This window comes from Triplophysa rosa, linkage group LG21 (genome assembly GCF_024868665.1).
Source record: "Triplophysa rosa linkage group LG21, Trosa_1v2, whole genome shotgun sequence".
Classification (NCBI taxonomy): Eukaryota; Metazoa; Chordata; class Actinopteri; order Cypriniformes; family Nemacheilidae; genus Triplophysa; species Triplophysa rosa.
Genome location: NC_079910.1, coordinates 5,359,641 through 5,382,131, shown reverse-complemented (window position 1 = coordinate 5,382,131; position 22,491 = coordinate 5,359,641). Strand labels below are relative to the sequence as shown.

Below are 22,491 nucleotides of genomic sequence, written 5' to 3'. Positions count from 1 at the left end.
TCAGTATTTAATAAAGCAAATACACACTAACACAAGCTATGTCAAATGCTTTTTGATATGTAGTTGATTAAATATTCGATATTATAATATCTATTTTATATATTTTGTTATTAATCTATAATGATTCAAGTTTTTTAGACGTGTTGCTGAGATAACCTGACGCAGTTAACAATCAAATCGTATGATCAAAAACTGGCGTAAATGTTGGCGCAGAAACACGCACACTACAGAAACAAACCCACGCTACTCTGGGAAGCGAGAGGCGCGCCGTGTCCGGCAAGGGCGGGAGCGCGGGTGGCGCCTCCTGTTATTGAAGTGCTCGGCTGGATTGTCGGGAGCGCGCAGGCACGTTTGACAGCCCATAGCAGGTTTTTAAAGGCATTCACAAACTGAAGATAAGACGCATGTAGGAATGCGGCGTGCAGGTCGGACTGTCTTTACTCTGGGATGGTCAAACCCTCACAGGAGATGTAGCTTGCGCCATGTGTTACTGCAACAGATGATCTCGAAGTGAAATATATCGGATGGAATTGAAACATGCATCTCTTTCGGAGTTACAATTACCAAGTCTATCCCGATCGATGTGCCAATGAGAAAACACCTAAAATCCGGGGTGTCAGCTGGGTGAGTGGACAGAAAAATAGACAATACAATATTTGATAGAGTTTAAAGAGGGGTGAGGTTTTTGAAAACTTATGTTAAATGATAGCCAGTATGTCCATTTTAACACAACTTCCATTATCATGTGACAAAGTGAAGTCCAGACATCGTTTTCTAAAACATTGAAAATTAACCATGGTTTTAGTAATCATAGTTTAAATATTGCATTTCAAGTAAAGTCATTGTTACCAAAAATGTATCATGGCTCGCATAGTTTATTCATGGTATTTGTAGAAAACTGTAATACAAATTAAAATAAATCAGCCAAAAACCATGGTTACTACTTTTACCGTAATAAATCATGCTTACTTTTTATAAGTCTGTAGTAATGTGAGTGTGTGTTGTGGCTTTGAGGGACACATTTCTGAAACTGTCCTCACTAAAACATGACTTGTGAGGACATTGATTTTTGTATACCTGAGTATGAAATCCAATTATTCATCTAAGATCTTCACCAATAGAGCCTATTAGGTGTGTGTGTGTGTGTGTGTGTGTGTGTGTGTGTGTGTGTGTGTGTGTGTGTGTGTGTGTGTGTGTGTGTGTGTGTGTGTGGACGGTGCAAGGACATGATGGCAATGAAACCAATGCCACATAATGCAAATGCCATTAGACCCTTAATCAAACTGTGTCGGACGAAAGGGTTTCAAACTACTTTAGTGTATCATAGTTATTTATAGCATATTGTTTATTGTCAAGCCTAAGGTTTGTTTCCGTACAGTTTGGAAAAGAATGTCCGCAGTAAGACTTCCGTCCAGCACATGAAAAACACCCTGCTGTAGACCACAGTGAACTAGAGTAAACTTTAAAGAACCATAAATTAAATCTCATGTGTATATACACAATAAATCAATCCAAATGTAGGACACTCGCTGAGCTCTTTTGAATTACATTAATATCAGTTGTGGGCTATTTAGGTGAATACAAACAAGAGACATTCTGTTTAAGGTGATATAGGTGAGGACTATATAAATGCCTCATTCATTCATTCATTCATTCAAGGTGATATAATGTAAGACACTGTACATGTGAGTGAATTGTTGCTCTGTAATGAACTGTAGATGTTTAGAAAAGATTTATGAACATAGATCTACACTTATTTAAGCTCGCACAGTGTAAAATTGCTTTATAAATGTCTTTGTTCTGTTGAACACAAAATAAGATATTTTGAAGAATGTAGGAAAGCAAACAGTTCTGGGACACTTTTGACTACCATTGTCATTTTTCCTACTATGGTTGTCAATGGTGGCAAAGAACGTTTTTTTAAGTCCTGTAGTAATGATTGTTAGTGGTAATAGAGTGATGGTTCTTTACTGAATATGCTTAGACACAGGAACCCAGAATCTTCTCCTGCATTCCAGCAGTTACTCAACAAGAAGTTGCCTAAAGTCTCTCTGAGGAGCGATAAGGAGTGTAAAGAGAAATGTGCTCCAACTAAAGACAGAAAGGTGTTCAGTCTGCCACTTAACTGTTATCTGGCTGGTATGTTCAATTTGTATTAATGGCAAATCATCTTTAATTTATTTATAATTTGTTTGTTTGTGCCATGAACTTGCTTTCCACACCGCAGTCATTCATTTCACAAATTATCAAATTGACGCTTCAACTACAAAGCACTATTAAAGACTACATTACTACTTATGTATACAAATATAAATGTTGAGAAAGGGAAAGCAAACAATTTACACAGGTTCATGTCAGTGTTATCAGACTGAAATGCAACTATCTACCTATGAATGATTGTGTGAATCATTCAGACACTGAAGTAAAGAAATAAATACAGGTCTCCGTAAAATTTCCCTTTAGAATCTTACCCTATCTTCATTAGACTTAGAGTAAATAGCTCTGGGTCATTTCGCTCTTGTGCCGGAGCATGTGATCCAGCCGGTCTACACAGTTTACTCAGTCAACAGACCCACAGGGTTGAGTATACTCAAGGAAATCAAGCATGAGGATCCAGTGAACCTGTTCACTTGAGAATTATCCCTTTCCACACTAGCTAACAACCACTACTGTAGCATGTAGTGTGTATATATATAAATATTAGTTATATAAATAATATATAATATATTCATTTTCAGCAAACCCATAAAGATAAGTTATCAGTGGACGTCATATATAAGAGGACGTGGAACAGCTGATGCTGGACAACACCTGGCGTGGGAACAGAGTCTGACAGAAGCCCATAAAACTCTAGAGAGTTAAATGTGGCAGCTCTGGAGATTTTCTCTTTGTCCATTTAGAAACAGATAGCAACTAATCTCCAGCTCGACTGGTAAAGCATGTTGCCCAAGTCCTGAAGCATGTTGGTTCACTTGAGATGGTAAAGTGGATTCAGGTTAATTGGGACACTTTTAGACATTGAGATGAAGGTCAAAACACAGACCAATTAACCTGATTTCATCTAAGACAGCGCAGGACTTATTAAATGGACAGCAAGCCAAACATCTTCACCGTTCATCCATTTAAAGATGATATTAACATGCAAACGACCTAATTGGTATTTCAGGTTATTTTAAAATCTGCGTATAAAAGATGGTTTGGGCCATCTTTTGTAATGACTTTGCTGACTATGTAATCGTAAGCTATAGTCCATTCCTACCATGAAAGGTGATATATCATAATGGAGCTGATGCATAGACTATGGGTCACTATAGGTCCGTTCAGTACAGAATCTACACATCATTTGGAGACTTAACAGCAGACCAGTATGTATAAATAATTAAAGAGAGTGCATCTTTTATTCTCTGTTTGACCTCATCAATGCTCATCTTGGTGGACGAGAAGTTTGACTTTTGACAGGCTGTGATTGTGGATGGAGATCAGAGCAGCTGGTGATTGTCATTTGTTAATGGCTGGACATCGAGTGCCACTTGAGCAGGAGTCCCATCACATATGCGTACTTGCCTTCTGATTGAGACCCAAGAACGTGCACCACTTCAGCCGCTCCAAATCACTCCAATGCTTCCTTTTTCTTGGGTCATTTCAATGACTTGTTTAGTCTACACAATATTGGACCTTAAAAGACTAAAAAGCAAAAAAGCTACTTAATCATCTTCATGATTTTGCAATCCTTGCTATATATAGCTGCAGAAAAAATGAAGAGACCATTCTAAATTTTCATTTAATCAGCATTTCTAGATGTATTGTGACCATTTCAGTCCAGTGTCTGTTGAATTTCAACATAATCAAACATCAGGAGTGACAAAGTCATCCAACAGCAATGTGAAAGACTGACAGCATGACAACAAGACATGTGAAAACTGTGATAAAAATCCAGGTTATTACTTAAAGACATTTTAACTTCCCCTAAATATATGTACAGTACAAATATTACTGTTGTATTGCTTAAAAGTGAATGTGAACTTGTTTTATTTCCAGTATTTGAGGTCTGAAAAAATACAGAGCATCATTTCTGTCATTTTGACCTGTTTTGCAGTTTTCATTTTCTGCAAATAAATCCAAATAGAAACATTTTTCTTTTAATTTGGGGGCGAAATATTGTTAGTAGTTCACAGAATGAAACAAAATTGATAATTGTACCTAAATACATACCTATAAACAGTCATTTCAGAAAAGCCCGGGGCCGGATTCACTAAAGTGTTCTTAAGACAAAAGATTGTTTTTAAGGTCAATTATAGGAAGTTCGTAAGAATGTTCGTGAGTGCGATTCTCGAACATTTCTTAAAACGTTCTCAAATATTTTCTTAAGAACATCTTAATTTTGATTACACTCGCTTGCTCGTGTGGTAATTGTAAATGTTTATCTAATAAACTTTATGTGTGTAACAAGCACATCACATTCTTATATAGCCTATATATATTAGCATGTGATGTATAAAACGGCATTTATGATCGCATGTAAGATAATATGTTAGCAAGCATTAAAAATATATACTTATTATAATACTTTTTGTGTGTTACCCTCTCCGTTTCAAGTCACTTTGTCCCAGAATAATGTAAAAAGCACTCCGTGTTTAATAATGAAAGCTGAAGAACTGTGAGGATGATATATACGACAGCTTTTGTTTCGAGAATTTGGATTCTTCTTCATTTTTTCCTAAAATCAATCTTGAGAACATTCCTAACTTTTTTCTTAAATTAGAATTTAAGGAAAAACATGGCAGTTAAGAAGAATTTTCTTCTAAAGAATGTTTTGTGAATCCGGCCCCTGTTTTTTCCACGGCTGCATATATTGCTGTTTTATGTATTCCAAGATCCAATATTTGTATATATTGTTTCATTTATCTCATTTTATTTAAATAGAGAAAATAATAATATCACAAAACGAAACAAATTTTTCTACATGTCAGTACTTTGTAAAAAGATGACCCGCATCTAACCCGACGCATAATATTTCGCATTTTACACAGCATCAGCACATTTGTCAACCTGTCCAGCAAGTTCTATTGCAAAGACAAAGGACGAACCTCTAAACGACAGTTTCTCTCCACCACACAAACATTCCTCCTGAATTCCTGTGTCAGTGATCATTATATTAGGGCTGTTAATGAGTTTTAGCCGAGCGGGAGGCAGGTGCCAGAGATCATGTGCAGCACAGGCGTCAAATGCCACACATGGCGGCATTTGTGTGGAATGTCTTCTGGCATTCTTCAGCCCCTGAAGCCTTTGTTGTATCAGGCTTTAATACTGAGACCGTGTACATGGACAAAATGGCATTCTGCCAGTCACAGCTTGGCTGTATTGGGGTTTTTTTCACTGTTGACCTGGCGAAAAATTTTGAGGCAACAGCACAACTCTCAAGTCTGTTCAGATTCCCACACCTTAATATGAGCAATGTGTATAGTGATGTTCACATTAATATGCAACATTACTTCTCTTACAATCTCGCATATATCCTCAAACGCTTTGTCTCTCTTTATCTCCTCACAGACACCTCTGCCAGATGCTGTGGAGACACACGACACCATCAAACAGGTAAAAATGTCTGGAAACTGTTTAGCTCTATGCTATATCATGATATCTGAACTGAACTCCGCCAGGTTCATGTTATATTCTTAACAGAGCCCGAAAATGATCACCTATTCCATGCAGCATCAGCTATATGGAGTTACATATTTATTTAGCAGTAAGCAGGCCTTTATCTGTACGCCGCTGACCTCTACGTGTTAGTAATGTTACGCTCAAGAAGTTATGCTGAGACTACTGAACCTCTAATAATGAAAATATAAATATAGCTCAAAACACAACATCAAAAGGGAAGCATTCAGCTTCTGGAATCAGTCCTCCTTTCCGACCACATAACACAACATTCTTCCAGAGTGGGAGAGGTCACAATAAATATTAGAGTTAAATGTTTATGTGGTAATCCCTATATATAAATCTTTGTAGATTGCAAGTGTAACATTTTTATTTATTTATTTATTTTATGCATCATTTTCAAACATTATTGTGCAATATAATTCATGATGCATTATTTCAACCCAACGTTTGGTCAAAAATGGACAACTGTTGGGTTAAATTAAACCAGCAAATTGCTTATATTCGATGCAGCAATGGGTTAAAACAACCCAGCATTTTGGGTTGAAACAACCCTGCATTGGTTAATATATAACCCAACAGTTGGATATGTCCATTTTTGGCCCAATGTTGGGTTGAAATAACTTTTTTTAGAGTGATACGTAACTCTTGGTTTTATCCTCCCATTTAAAAATGACATCCCTCAGATTCTTTTCGCAGGACTGCATACATGTTTCAATTATGAAAGCTCACCTTCATAGTTATTTCACAGCCTCAGGAGGTTCTAACACTGCCGTGTCACCATCTAGTAGCTCATGTGATGCATGTCCGTCTATGATCATGTGAGTACCTAAAAGAAGGGACTACTGTAAACATAGTTCTACTGGTTTTGACTACATATCTCATGTACAATGAGTTAAACTAGGTCTGTAGCAATGTATCAACTTATCCATTCCCACATTCAGCCTATCCGTCATACTCAGTTACTTAAATGGAAAGCCTTGTCATTGATATGTACGCTTGAGTAAACATCTGTAAGGTTATTCTTCCGTTCAACTTACCCCAGTCCAACCACAAGTTTTCTAACCTGAAAGCCAAGACTTACTGTAATTGCCGCTATGATTACCATAACCACCTGCTTCCTCTGCGCTTATGTTCCTCTGTTCTTTGGTGGAAACCTACAAAATGAGAATGAGACCAAAAACCTGATATTAAGATGAAATTCTATTTATTTTTCTATGGTTTTAGGCAAACATCTGGGTTTGCGTACTTGTTTAAAGTCGGTAGCAGTGCATGATGGGAAAAACACAATATTGGCAAGGATTTACTGTGACTTATAAGAGTTCTTGGAGGCTGTTTCATGTGTGGAATGCTCTCAGCACCTGGAGTGGTATTTGGTGGGCATTGTGATTCTTGGAGTGTGTTTCGCAAGAGTGGAAAGAGACACAAGCTCTTACTTTTAAAAAAGTGAACAAGATCTCTTATCAAACCTGTTGTCGCTTCTAAAAGTTATGATCACTATTATTTTTGCCAAATGAATAAATGAAAACGTACTGTATTGTTTATTCTTAACATAACTATTTAACTTTGAAACCTATTCCGCATCATTTGTGCTGCAGACATGGATAATGTCTCAAAATCATACAGCACCCACACAGAACACCCTAGCTAGTGCACAACACGTAAGAAAGCCACTGACCTTAGCAACTGCAAAGCAACAGCATGGCAGCCGCTCGAACAAGTTTTTCAGGGCAAGTACATTTTATGTTCAAAAAGTAAAACGATACATTTACTTTGGTTTTCCTTTTTTTCAAGTTGTTCGGTTCTGAATATCCCACTTTTAATATTAATCACGTGATTATGTTTTATTTATAATATGGCCTTTTTATCTGTCCAGTAGGGAAAACAATAAACCAATATTGATAATAACCATGATATTAAAAACAATGATTGTTGTTACTGTGTTCATTTCTACAGATAATATCGTAAATAATTCAGAACCCGTTTAAAGTTTTGCCTTAAGAGCCACAATGGTTACAAACTCTGTCTAACCCCCACACTCATATTTTTAGTGCGATTTGTTGGCCGAAAAACAGAAAACACAAAAGAAACCAAATTAAAGCCACAATATGGAATATTTGGACCGCTAGATGGCACACTTTCGAAACAACAACAAAAGGCGAAGCTAAATGACGTTATGTAGGAGAGTGGAATAATGGGACATGTCGTTTTCACCATCCAGAGGCGTATGGAGAACGCCCATCATGTTCACGGACGAAGTAATGAATTAATTTTATTTTATGTCATCGTAATGAATTAGCTTGCAAGAAACGTGGAATGTAATGCTACGTTAGCAATTTGTCAATTGATTTGGTAGCGTAATGCTACACAGTTTTACCTGTTTAAAACAGTCATACAGTCGTCGTTTATAAAGTAAATTTGAACGAACCCACAGCATTTACAAGTAACATTATTGGCTACATATTTTTGTGCGACATATACCGTATTTCATAGGATAACTGCATTCATAACTATTAAAATAATCTGTGCATGAGTATTTCGTGTACAATAAAAAAAAGGTGCTTACCTGTCTATTAAAACACATGTGAGAGCGGAGTCTCTGTCGAGTCCAAGTTGGTCGCGAAGCTCTCTCCATTTAGAAAACACCACGCCGATATTAATCCTTGTTTCATTTCTTCGTTTGTCCATAAGCCTGCATGTCTCATTTGGCCTACGTTTACACTTTTTTGGGTTTCCTTTACTCGCCAAAGCGTAATCGTGATCATAATAACAGAACAACAGATGTTGCGTCCCAGATGCTGTATAACCACTTCCGCATTTGCGTGTTGCCGTAGTTTCTACAACCGGAAACTGAGGGTAGTGCGGAGCAGCGGATATTAAGTCACTGATATGCGACAAATACAAGGGAGACAAGGGGCGGGCCATTATTTTAAATAGGAATTTCTCTGGAATTGCACATTCTTGGGAAGATTTGGGATAATGTAAGTACACAACTGCATGAAATATATCACACTGTGCAAGTGATTTTTGGATATTTCATAACAAAATTCTTCCATATTGTGGCTTTAAAGCTCAATTTGAATTTGAAAAGTAAAATAGTTACCGCGGTAATATCATAACACAGAATTCTTCCGGCCACAATAACCATGAAGTGAAAAAGATGATATAGTGACAGCCCGATTTTCCAGTAAATTACAGTATAATAACAAACTTAAGCAAGTTTATCTATAAAACAAGAAAAATATCTGCTAATGGGTTAAGAAAATAAACTAGAAATGTGCTTATTTAAATTAGGTTTATATTTCTTAACCCACTGGCAGATATTTGTTCTTGCTTTAAGTACTCACTTTATTTTGATAAGTAAATATACATTATAATATATAAATATAAGATATATCTTAATATCTTAGGTCATTTTGCTCAAATGTAGTTTGATTCTCTCTCAGCATCCACAGTCGCAATATGTTCATAACCATATAATCTGTCCTGAGAGGCCACTGTGTTCTGCTTCGGTTCCTGCCCGCCTCTATTGTGAGCTGGGTTTGTATTGTATGAAATGGAGCCTTTTGCTCGGCTCACCAAGGTCACAGCATCACGACTGCCTCTGTGAGCATCGCCCACAGGTGGAAAACACGTTTCCTCCCCACAACACACAGGAGGACGACTCTGTGCTGTTGCTACTTCACAAGCGATCGCATGTGGATGACTAACACTGTGTATACAATGGAAGCACAACCACATCCCTGTCTGTATAGGGAGGTTATTTGTGTTAGAAGCTTGGTGGGGCGAGGCTGTATTGTTTGGTGGCGGACATTCATATTCGTTAAAGTTCACGAAACTTAGAAATCTGATCTCCCACGGTGCAACTTTACAACCACGCATTCTGCGCATTGGTATTGTTGTTTAAGGTAACTGTTTACATAGCAATCTGACCCAGACTTGAACAATGCCACACGTTCCCTCAAAACAAAGTCATGCAGCATGAGGTGTTCTGTGACCTGCTAGGAGTTTGGTTGGGCTACTTATGTGCTCCTTAGACACACTTGAAAGATTTCTCAGGGATTTATGTAAGAATGACTCTTCATATAGTGGCCCTAAAATGTATTAAGATACATACGCCTTTAAATCCATGCTTTGCCAATTATTGTCAAATACAATGAAATTAAAATGTGTGACAAACACCGCTGGTCCCAATTGACTCCCATTGTATGGGCACAAAACACTTTTTCTCAAAATATCTTTTTTTGTGTTCTGCAGAAGAAAATCTTGTTTATTAAACAACACTAACATAAATAAATTGTGCAAGATTTGTCATTTTTGGGTGAACCGTCCCTTTAAGTGTCCAGATACTTTTTCAGGTCACTGTATTTTAAGAGTCCATTTTATATAGCTCTATAGTGATAATCCCTAATATTAGCTGAAGGAAAAGAAAAATATGGATGTGCTTATAACATTAATCTATGAATTTGAGGATAAAGTTGATCTTATGAAATATGACAGTGTATTATCCAGGCACTGGTAATCATTGAAAAGTTGCCGTGTTATTTTTTGTTGTCACATGTATCCTAAGATACACCTATTCTCAGGTGTTCATCACAGTAAACCCAGTGCACTACAGAGAGATAATTATTCCCCATGAGACTAGAGAATGCTGGGAAAATACTGCCAACAACTGTTCCCATCTATACCCCTCTCCAGGGACAGAGTCATGAAGCAGAGATGACGGGAGAAAGATGAACATACTCGGGGTCTGTAGACGCTGTGTCTGGGCACACGCAGGGTACAATGAGTTTGATGGAGAGTTATGCGTTGTAGAGGTCTCGTAGGAGAGGGCAAGATATGGGTTGACCACATTTGCACAGCATTGGTTTAACCGGTATACGAAGTATCCGATAAACAGTCGACAAGGGAGTAAAATATATCTGAAATGTTTAATTTGTGTGACACTGGTATCTTCACAAGAAAATATCACTTCTCTGATGTCAGCCAGATAATAAGAGGTTCCAAAATGAACACTCGCCAAGTGCCAAATGTGAGAAAGAGTTGGTTTTACTGAGCAAATAAAACATTTCATGGGGACATACTGGGCAGTTGACCACTTTTTCAGGAGTGGCAACATAATATAGGGTTTTATTCACACTGTGAGGGACTATAAAACAAAAGTGAACGAGAAAGTAAAACAAACTGCTGGCGAAACGTATTTCAACACAATCAATATATAATCTAATGAAGAAAAAAGTATTTAATGAGAAATATATAGAACAATGCATAGTAGTTTTATAGTACACAGAAACTATTTGTAATATTTATTACAGTAAATACAAATGCCAAATGCATTTGAATGCTTTTACTTCTGGAAAATATTAATTGTACAGTTCTGTCTTTGGAAATGTGGGTTTGTATATGGTGCTGTAGCATACCAATAGTCCTGTAGGCGGGTCAGCCGATCCCTCACGGGTCAGAAGCCAATTACATCACCATGACCGACTGACCGGACCAGAGGCCAAGAGAGGGGCTCACATCACCGCCCTCAGCAACAACCACAACAAACAGTGTGAGAAAGAAAGGGTGAGAAATGAACCTTGAGACTTCATCCCTGGACAAACATAACAAACAAATAAAAGTTTCACCCATCCATAGAAACACAAGACTAAAGAATGAGAAAACTGGGACAAATGTGCAATTCCTGAGCTGCAATAGATAATAAGTGACAGAAAACTCCCATAGACTATATTGAAGGAGAGAACAGAACCGCATCGAAGTGCCAAAGTCTTGGGGATGGGCTCTGTTGACACGGGACAGCAAGAAAACCACTTTAGCAACTAAATATCAATGCCTTATTGACGTTATTATAGTTTACTTAAAATATAACTCAAACTATTAAAATATTTTTGTTAATTGAAAAACTTTTTTTAATCTTTAAAAGGTTAAAACTAATATTATCGTTTGTTTAGATGTAATGCAATGTGTATACACGATTTAAGGTTAAAAAATGCTGTATTTTCCACAAACCGTGCATGTTTGTATCTCCTCTTTGCCCCGCCTCTCTGAAACGCGCGGGTTTTTTACAAAGCTCATCGCTCTGAAAAGCGAGGTGTGCTATGATTGGCCAGTTAACCAGTGCGTAGTGATTGGTCGAAAACTGCAAGCGTGTGATGGAAATGTTACGCCTCTTACCGTATTTGGAACATCAGGTTCCAACGCAATTGTACTGACAGGTACGCCCATCTTACTTGCGTATACATTTGGCCGGTCTTAGTCAACTCATACCACGAACTGATGTAGATTTGTGGGGGTGTGGTTACACGAGGCGTTTCAGGCAGGTCTGGGTGAGCATTCGCTTTTAGATAGAATGCATCTTTTGTTTCCGACACTTTAATTTGTTTCCGACACTTTCCAACACTTTAATTTTTGAAATTTTACAAGTCTAATACATGCATGGGCAACTTATAACACACCAAAGACACAGAAAAACACGTATTCACACCATATGACCCCTTTAAGTTGAGGCACTAAAATGATTACCTGAAAACATAATAAATAAAATATATAATATAATAAATAATTTAAACTTATATAGAAATATAAAAATAAAAACAAATAAGTAATAATAAAATGACCAAAGCACATAACAAGATTGCTCAAAAATGTAATCAAAATTAGCATGAAAACTAAAAATATAAAATAAAAGCTAATTCAAAATACTAAAATACTACAATAAAACTGAAAAAAGATCTGAAAGAAGATAAAAAAATGTGCCAAGCAACATGCTAAAAAACCACTCAAAACACCCTAGCAACCTGACGACAACCACCCACAACACCCTACCATTAGTAAGTTTAGCACAGCATCACAAAATAATTTCTAACATATTTTTTTCAAACGCATTGCTTCAATTTCCAAGTATTTATTCCCCCATGTTTGTCTCCACTTAAACAGACGTTTGATTTTTACAGTGTTTTCTATCGCCATGTGATCGCTAAGTTTGCTTTGGCTGGCATCGAGGAAAAAAACTATGTCTGCGTTGCAAAAACGGTGGCATGCTTCAGTAACTCTATAAACCGTAGCCTCAATCAATGGGGTTGAGTTCTTACACTCCACTCCTCTCAGTTTGTTTGGGAGCTGGTGGGATCTGCGGGGGGTCTATCTGAACACAGCTTGGGAAAGAGTGATGGAATGACGGAGAAGAGAGAGGGAGGGATAAAGTGGTGAATGCAGGAGTGTATGAAAACAGAGATGCTAGAAGAAAAACAGAAGAGCAACAGCTTCCATATGTGGGTGGAGTGTGAACGGTAGCGATCTTCAATTTTGCAAATTCGTCTCAGTGGAGGAGGTGTTGGAGAATGTAGAGCTGAGTGGATGTGGCATGTTCTATACGCACCTACGGCCTAGGCCAAAATCGGAGTGAAATCATGTGAAAATGTTTTTCTAATTGAATTTATTTTTTTAAATAAATGTTTGTGTAACAATTTATAATATCTTTGAATTCAGTTTATTTTGCTTTGATGACAGCATGCGCTCAAACCGGTTTATAAGGTTTGAATAAGATTTTAGATACCAGATTATTCGATTTGTATATCAATATAAACCACCACATATTTTAAGAACTACTTTTTAAAACGATGAAAAGTTATATCAAATATATATCCTAAACGCATTCCTCATCTCTTATTGGTTGGCCAAACACATAGTCCCGCCCTAAATGGCACTATTGAGGCCATGATTCTGAGTCTGGCTTCATCAGGTCACAGAAACCGAGCGATACTGTATACACATTTTTTGTAATCCTTCGTTTCTTTCTCTCTCTTTAAGTTTTTGTCCGACCGAATCCTGAAAGCCACACGGGTGGTGTACAGCACTCTGATGGAGCGTAACCCGGGTCTCATAAGAGACAGAAAACACCATCTTAAGACCTACAGGTGCCTCTTTCACTACATCACACATGTGCTTATGCCCAGCATGTTATATTCCTGGAAGCGACAGAAACACTTCGGATCACTTCCAGGAATTTACTTTGCATCCGTTGAAGAAATAAATGAATCCGCTTGATTCACAAATATGAGAAGATGAATATGTAACACTTTAAATGAAGTATTCAGCAAAATACGTGTTCCTCTGGTTTGCGCCACAGACAGTGCAGCTGCGGGAAGGAGCTTGTTGATTGGCTGATGAAACTGAATGACTGTTTCCAGTCTCGGAGTCAGGCGGTCGGGATGTGGCAAGTTTTGGTGGATGAGGGCATTCTGGGTCACGGTAAATATCCACAGTAATTTTTTTGGATATGTATACAAGAATTCGCCAGTTGTTTTGCATGCTGATATTTGCATTTCCCTTACAAAAAAACTACAGGGGCATTTTCATTAAATTATTGAGTTATTTACATATTCATGTTTCATGCTATTTACAGCAGGGGGTACCCCAAGGCACTAGATATGTTTAGTGTTACACTACTGAATGCATTGACTAACTGATGATCCAATTTGTTACATAATAAAAATAGGTTCATACTGTATTATGTAATATTTAATAAATGCATATTGTGATCCATGTCTTTTTTATAACATGCAGTGAAACAGGAGTTAAACTTCCAGGACAAAGACACACAATTTTATCGCTTCATGGAGGCAGAATTTGACCTTAATAGCTCCAACATTGAGAAAGACTCCAAAGAAGACGAGCTCCAGGAGAGTCTATCACTGCTGGTCCAGATGGGTCCAGATGCTCTGCTGACTATGATACTGCGAAAATGGTAAGACACAATTATACCACAAATTAAAAATATCATGCGTAGATACAGGGAAGATGCAAATTTCTGCCCCACCACCATTTCTGCTTTGACTTAATAGATCTACACAATCATTTTTTTTCACTGTTGAAGTATAAAATTGGCTTTACAAGCCATCAGTTATGGGGCACTTTTGACTACCATTGTCATTTTTCCTACTATGGTAGTCAGTGGTGGCCAAGAACTGTTTGGTTACAAGCATTCTACCAAATATCTTTCTTTGTGTTCAACAGAACAAAAATCTCAATTATAAAGAACATAAAACGCCTAAAAATCTGTTTGCATGTTCCTCAGCCCAAGTCAAAGATCTCCGGAGGACCTTGAAGTTATTTACGAAGAGCTTCTTCACGTCAAAGCCGTGGCCCACTTGTCTACATCTGTGAGTCAAATGACACGTTTCATGTTTGTTTGTGCCACAAAAAATCACGCATCCATCATTACCTCAATCCTTCGCTCTTTCCCGCAGGTACGGAAGGAATTGGCAGCAGTGCTGGTTTTTGAAAGCCAAGCCAAGGCGGGAACAGTCTGTGAGTGTGAAAGCAATGATGACAATTTCGTAAGCGGTGGGCGGAAAGAAAAAACAGCGCTGATATTGAATTAGAGCAAAAAAAAGAGCAGCAAATGTCTTCTTAAGACACAGCGGCAGACAGCACGGTTAACACTGAATGAGATGATTAAGTCATTTGATTTGATCATTCTCGGCTGCGTGCTGTATGGGATGATTGACAGTCTTGTATCAACAAAGTGAGATGAAGAGAAAATGAAAGCGTCAATGCGGCAGGCGTACTTGCATACTAAATAGCAAGAGTAGGCAGTACAGACACTGTGCATTATCTGATAGAGGTTAGTCACACTTAAAATCTGTGCATGAGAACATATTCATATAGCATCGATAAAAATAAGTTATTCAATAAAATGTTTAATAAATGCACAAATGTTCTTTCGAGATAAACTGGTAGAGCATGGCATTGTTGTGGTTTCACTTGCCAGGTAACACTTCCCTGTAATATCCCACCAATAGAATCCATCAGTAGACCATTATAGTTTCCATTAAAACCCAAACAATTCCCAATATAACCTAACGGTAAACTAATTAAACTAACAGTACTGTTTAGCGTGTTGACAAAATGTTTATATGTTCTCCTACTTCCCTGCTGAAAAAAACAATAGAACCCCAACAGAAACCATTACAGAAATTCTAAAGGTTTACAATAAAATACCATTATGAACCATTAGCTTTTTCCATTAAAACCATTACAAAATGCCTTTTTGTAGTGTGTTTTGGGCATTATTCCAGTAGGATTTAACATCCCACCAATAGAATCCATCACATACCAGTAGAACCATTACAGTTTCCATTTAAACCAATACAAATCCCTTTAAACCCATTAAAACCATTATAATTTCTTCAATGGTTTTTTTCAGCAGGGTTAGTCGCTTTGGATAAAATGTAAATAACCATTAAATCCATTACATTTTCTATAGTTTTTTTAGCAGGGTTGGTATAGCATTGGGATAAATGTGCAAAGTTCATGGATTTAACTCCCAGAAAACGCACAGTTCTTCAGATAAAAGCATCTGCCAGATGCATAAAAATGCACTTTAACTCTTTAAATGTCTGTTTCTGTATCAGTGTTCAGTCAGGGGGACAAAGGAACTTCCTGGTACATCCTCTGGAAGGGCTCTGTTAATGTCATCACCCACGGCAAGGTAGAGTCATCAGGCCTGAGTTATGTGACCTTTAGAAGACACTGGGTTTTAATATAGATTACATTGTTTAAAAGTAATTCATATTGTATGCTTCCTGTTGGGAATGTTTATTTTATGCCCTTGTGTGTGTGCACAGGGCTTGGTGACCACACTTCATGAAGGGGACGACTTTGGACAACTGGCTCTGGTGAACGACGCCCCCCGTGCCGCCACTATCATCCTAAGGGAGGACCACTGCCACTTCCTGCGGGTGGACAAGCAGGACTTCATACGAATCCTTAAGGCAGGTTCTGTGTTTGTTAGAATGGATGGGTTCACGTCTTGGATAATGTAGGAAAACTGTATATTAATGTAATCTGCCTCAATCGTCAGTAAAGATTGTATTTTTAGGATTTTGGGTTGACCTTAAATAGCTTAAAATGCATAAATGTCACATAACCTGAGTTGATCTGCAGGACGTGGAGGCCAACACTGTCCGTCTGGAAGAACATGGTAAAGTGGTTCTAGTCCTGGAAAAGAGCTCAGCGCAGGACTCCACCTATCAGGGCGGATCAGCAAACAGCAACAGGTGGACGATTTCTTCACTTTTTTTAAAAATGCACATCTTAAATAGACAAGTAAATAAGGCAATTGAACACTATAAACCGTAAAAGTAACACAACAAAATTCTAAAAAGGTTAAGCGGGTGCTTTGCGTATCTTACGTCACTTTTATAATTATGCAGAGATAATGTCCACAATGCGACTGTAATGGTTGTAAATGACTGTAATTATTCATATGAATTACTCTCTCTGTCTCTCTCTCTCAGGTATACAGTAATGTCAGGAACGCCAGAGAAGATTTTAGAACACATGCTTGAGACGATTAAATTGGAAACTAATGGAAGTGATTTTATAGGTATGACAGATTTACGATCTCGGCTGATATTATTAGTTTGAGACCAATGCTGGAGCATTTTTGCAATCATTTTGATATGAAGTTCATAACATATCAAAACAATCTGTAGCGGATGTATGAAAAAAGTGATACAAAATAAATCATAGGTATTGACCAATCAGCATCAAGGAGGGAAATCGTATAATTGTTTATACAACAGTTTGTTATATAATGAAAATATATTCATACTGTATTACGTAAATATTAAATAAATACATATTTTAAGCTTTTCGGGACCACCGCTTTCAAGAAAAATTTGTACCACAGACCGAAGGAGACCAAAGCATTTCTACTCATTTTGAGTTTACACATTTATTACAAACCACCAGTCAGGTGATTCAGACTGTTGTATACTACCCATACTACCCAGAAAACAAGTGCGTGTTACAGAGGTTTGTTTGTCTCTTGTGCTTCTACAGATCCTAGCGTGAGTGACTTCCTCTTGACTCATCCCGTCTTCATGCCCTGCAGTCTGCTCTGCGCCGCCCTCCAGCATCAATATCCAGAATACCATCTACTTGATCTTATTTCAGTTTCTGTGTTTAGTTTTTTATCAGTATGTTTGTGTACTGTAGCGTTGTTTGGAGTCAGATATTATTCCTTAACCTGCGCGTGCACTTACCAAGCAGAGCCGTCTGAAGGCACGGATCTGGAGAAGGCAGCGTATGCTCTCAATACCAAGCAGAAGATTGTAAAGCTGGTGTGTCAATGGGTGGCTCTGTATGGTTTGCTGCTGAGGGACGACCCTGTGGCTTCTGAATTCCTGGAGGTTAGAAAAAAAATCTTAATATATATATTTTATATATATATTATTTTATATAAAATATAAAAATATATATTTATTATGGATGCATAATATGTCAGTGACAATATCAGAATTAACTTTTTTTAACAAATCAGACAAAGTAGACAAACTAATTTATAAAGGCTTTTATTTGTTTTTATGTTCTTTTTCTATGCCAGGTTTTACAATTACTAAACATTTTTCACCTTTTCTACTTAAAAAAAAACTTGCAATAGTATAGATACAATCTCAGCCATAACATTGAAACAATTATTGGTTATCTGCAAAATGAATGCATCTCTAATAGCTTCAGATGTTAAAAGATTTAATATGGTCCACTTCAAAGATTAGCTTTTAGTGCTAACTACTAAGTGAACTTAACCTAAAAGTGAGTTTAAATATCTTTGTGATAGAAATTCAGAGAGGGAGTGATGGCTGATTCCAGACTCTCCACTATGCTTAAAGAACAACTGAGGGACCGGAGAAAAAACAAAATGTAAGAATTTACACACACAACTTCAAAATCTTTCAGTAGCAGATATATAAACGGATATACAGTATAAGGTCATGATAATGAAATAAATGCCATAACATTTGACCTGCTTGTACGTCACTGCACTTACTATTCCTTATTCACTCTCTTTAGAACCGAGAATGGATGCCACACTTTAACAAAGGTAAGAAGCTTCTGTTGGGTTTCTTACTCCATGGGAAAAAAACTTGTAGAGATAAGAGGCCAATAAATCCTAAGCACGGACATTATGACACGGCATGATAAACAGACTCGCCGGTGGAAAAGTCAACAGTTCAGTACCCACAGTTCCTTAGGCTAACTCACAAAACAAAACAAACGTAACGAATGCTCTGATAGAGTGGCACAGGCTATGAGCGGTGACGGCAGTGCCCGCTAAAGTAGGTCAGCATTATTCACCATCATATAAAATCCAGCCAACCATTATGTTGTTTGCGGTGTGTTTGAGAACAGCCATCTAAATGACAATTATAAATTACTGGCATGTAATTACAGAGACCTTTTTATAAGCATTTTCCAAGCATGGGATTTTTAATGGCTATGTAGAACAGCACGAATAAAGTCTGGGGTTATTTAGGGTACTTGATGATATTTTCCTCATTTTGTCTACATGAATATTGAAACAGTCTAAAGCTACCAAAAAAAGGTGAATTATTTTATGAGAGAAGGCATCTTTAAATCAACAAAGGGTTCCATAATGTCATGTGCACCAGACTACCCTGATACATATTTTATCTCTAATTCCTCACATTCTTGAAATAAGAACAAGCCAAGGGCCTGAAGTTATTTTCTTCCAAAGAGTAAAACCGTCACACTGGTAGTTTTCTGTTGAAAACTCCTTATCTTCTTCAGAAACGTGTTGTTTTCTATTTGTTTCAGCTCAACCAAAAGTTCGACTGGTTTTCTGCATACGAGGAACCTGCAGGGAAATTGCGATCGATTAGAGCTCAAGACAAAGGTTTGTATTTTTACTTCAGTAAGATGAGCAAAAACCCATCACATTTAGAAATAAAGCAAACAGAATTTAAGTAACCTAAATTTACCTAAATAGGGCCAAATGAACCAAATTTCCCTGGCTGAATTTGAAAATTGGTGTGCAAAAGAGTGGACAAGAATCGTTCTTCATTATTTAAGCACTTCCTTCTCCAATATTTAAGCACTTCCTTCTCCAGAAAAAATAAAAACACTTTTTTTTAAAGCCGAGGATGTCTGGTTGATTTAGAATGACCCAATACTTTTATTCAGTTCTTTTTGTCTGTTACAGTCTTGTACGAGATCTTAAAACCGGACCATAAAGTCATAACGCTGATGTTGTCAGTCGATGCCTCTGTGAAGAACATCTTGTCTACATTAGTGGATCCTGACAGCAACTATGTCCTGGTGAAGATGAATTCTTCAGGAGGTAAGCTAACAGATTCCTGTGAGATGTGCTAGAAATGTTATGTTGTATTTAGGGGTTTAGCACTTATATTGTTAAATCATCTATTGCATTTGTTAGTTTTTATATAATTTTGCATCTTCCATGGATGTGTATGGTGATGACCCCTAGAAGTTAGAACTTTGGTTAAATGTAAATAAATTTGTATGCATCTTCGCAACAATGTCCTAAAGGCACCGCCTTAATCTGGTGACAAGATTATAAAACTACATTTAAAAGTCCCGTTTGTGAAATTTAGCAGCATCTAGTGGTGAGGTTGCGAATAGCAACCAATGGCTCACTCACCTCTCCCTTTCGTAACACTACGGAGGCTAACACAGAACTAAGATATCGTCAGGTTTTCACTTCTTTGCCGAAGGAGATAACATATTTACGAAACGCACTCTATAGAGTAGTTTGTCCGTTTAGGGCTACTGTCGAAACAACATGGCGAATTCCATGCAAGGGGACCCGCGCTGTATGTAGATAGAAATAGCTCATTCTAAGGTAATAAAAACATAACGCTTCACGATTGGTAAGGTACATGTACTCACATCCTTTTATATTTTCTAAAACACCCCCAGTAATGCTGCTTTGTCCAAACAAATCTTCTCAACCATTGGTTTACTTGGCTCCATACTTATCTAAACCTGTAGACCTGAATTCTATTTTTTTCATGTACTGTAAGTTTGTTTTTGTGTGTATCAGACAGAGTCCAGCTCAAGTTGGAAGCCACAGCGGTCTCTGCCTCTCTTGGAGTGAACGAGAGGCTTTTTCTCTGTACTACAGACCAAGTGGAGCAACAGGTGAGAGACACAATTATCACTTGGGTAATCATTTCACAGCTGTTCTGCAATTCTGATGCAACGAACTGTAAAAGCTGTCAATAAAGATCCTGAATGAGAAAAATTGCATCACAATTAATTTGCAGGACACAAATGGAAAGAACCTGTAAAAATATAACATCATTAATAATCATGAAGTTGCGGTGCTCTTTTAAAGTTAAAAGATACTTGTAATGTTTTAATGCCACTAAATACTTTTAATGTTAGTAAATCCAGATTTTACTTCCGTGTTTGTGGTGGGAAATATCCCACTTCCGAGGTGTATTGAACGCAGTATTAAAACTATGTGATGATGTCACGAATATGTTAATTAGCGCGTGATGTCACCAAGCACAGTTTCACAAAATCCTAGCGGAAACACTGATTAGTCATTTTAGACATGCATGCATAATTCAGTCCTCTATCTCTCACAAAATAGCGAACCGTTTCAAAAATGACTGATATTAAAACGGCTAGTAGCTATATATTTTTTCTACTTAGTACTGTAGAAATTAAGTACAGTAGCCCAGTGGTTCTCAAACTGGGGGCCCCCAAGATGGATTCAGGGGGGCCACAGATTTTGTGGCATTTTATGAAATATAGAAATTTATCATAGATTTTATGCAATCAAACATCAGAAAAATGACACCACCAACCAAAAGAATTGAGGTTCCAGCATTGTATAACTGAATGTTTTTGGTTTAATTAGAATTCTAAGTTTAAGATTATACGTCTTTATATGGGGGGCCGCAAAGCGATGCACTTAACACAAAGGGGGCCTTACAATGAAAAGGTTTGAGAACCACTGCAGTAGCCTATCCAGCAAACATTTATATCTATGCATCTATTTACTGAGACTGAATTAAGAATCTTTCTCTAATTTGCAACAGACCCCCGTAAAGGAGCAGCTCGGCCCTGAGAAAAACACCATAGATACGCTGGAGCAGATGGGATCCAAGGACATCGCAGGCCAGCTCACCAGCTACGACTGGGAGATCTTCAATGCCATGCATGAGGTGAATGACATACCACAACACCAGAACGTATTGCGTCACAGGTTGTGTGATGGGTCATGTGTGCAGATTATCTGTCAGAGGATCAAGCGTGGGGTGTCAGATAAGAGTGAATCAGTAAAACACTTTACAGCCATGCTGTCTGACATCTACCTTTACCGCCGCTCTGGTAAACACTTGAACGAAGTGTCTGACGCTCCATTGTCCTCAGCTCACAAATACCTAAATGAGTATGAATCAGATGAAAGAGAAGAGGAAGCATTTCAATGGCATTTCAATGACTTCTCCATGTTCTGAGTAGACACAATCTGATCATTGCAAAGTTCCCCAGAAATGGGCACGGAGGTGCCAAACACAGATGTTATCTTGTGAAACAGCGATGTACAAGAACAAATAACTTTCGTGAATGATGCCACTTCTAAATCTGTTTGCCTTTGTTGTTGATCACAGATAATAATTTTTTCTTGCTTACAAAAATTATAATGGTATATAAATACTTTATATAAATGCTTCATGGATTATAAAAACCATGGGTGATACTAAAGTTAGTTTGCTATACTACAGGTGGAGCTGGTCTACTACGTTTTTGGACGGGACAAGTTCCCAGGTGCCACCACGGCTAACCTTGAACGTTTTGTCCGTCGTTTCAATGAGGTTCAGTATTGGGTAGTTACTGAATTGTGTCTCTGTGAAGATCTGGTCAAGAGAGCAACGCTACTGAAGAAGTTTATCAAGATAGCCGTTGTGTGAGTAGTCTCGAAAATCTAAAAAAGAAGCACACTTTACAAAATTACAAAAACGTGCAACCTAAATTCTAATATCAATCCAATTC

General features: G+C 37.6%; 1 protein-coding gene across 4 annotated transcripts in view; it reads left to right on the top strand.

The window, feature by feature from the left end:
* Window positions 1–22,491, top strand: part of rapgef3 (Rap guanine nucleotide exchange factor (GEF) 3) — a 30,853-nt gene that overhangs the window by 5,216 nt on the left and 3,146 nt on the right. For 2 of the 4 annotated variants that reach the window (XM_057363203.1, XM_057363201.1), the window contains exons 3-21: window positions 5,551–5,595; window positions 13,471–13,577; window positions 13,790–13,911; window positions 14,227–14,407; window positions 14,738–14,822; window positions 14,910–14,970; window positions 16,077–16,153; window positions 16,290–16,436; window positions 16,609–16,721; window positions 16,962–17,050; window positions 17,509–17,587; window positions 17,708–17,858; window positions 18,287–18,369; window positions 18,520–18,550; window positions 19,285–19,363; window positions 19,670–19,807; window positions 20,531–20,628; window positions 21,537–21,662; window positions 22,224–22,405. In XM_057363203.1, coding sequence (XP_057219186.1) covers window positions 5,551–5,595; window positions 13,471–13,577; window positions 13,790–13,911; window positions 14,227–14,407; window positions 14,738–14,822; window positions 14,910–14,970; window positions 16,077–16,153; window positions 16,290–16,436; window positions 16,609–16,721; window positions 16,962–17,050; window positions 17,509–17,587; window positions 17,708–17,858; window positions 18,287–18,369; window positions 18,520–18,550; window positions 19,285–19,363; window positions 19,670–19,807; window positions 20,531–20,628; window positions 21,537–21,662; window positions 22,224–22,405 — 1,994 coding nt within the window. Of the gene's footprint in view, window positions 1–287; window positions 625–5,550; window positions 5,596–9,121; window positions 11,227–13,470; window positions 13,578–13,789; window positions 13,912–14,226; window positions 14,408–14,737; window positions 14,823–14,909; window positions 14,971–16,076; window positions 16,154–16,289; window positions 16,437–16,608; window positions 16,722–16,961; window positions 17,051–17,508; window positions 17,588–17,707; window positions 17,859–18,286; window positions 18,370–18,519; window positions 18,551–19,284; window positions 19,364–19,669; window positions 19,808–20,530; window positions 20,629–21,536; window positions 21,663–22,223; window positions 22,406–22,491 lie in introns of those variants that run through there. The other 2 variants (XM_057363202.1, XM_057363204.1) reach the window with 2 other exon arrangements.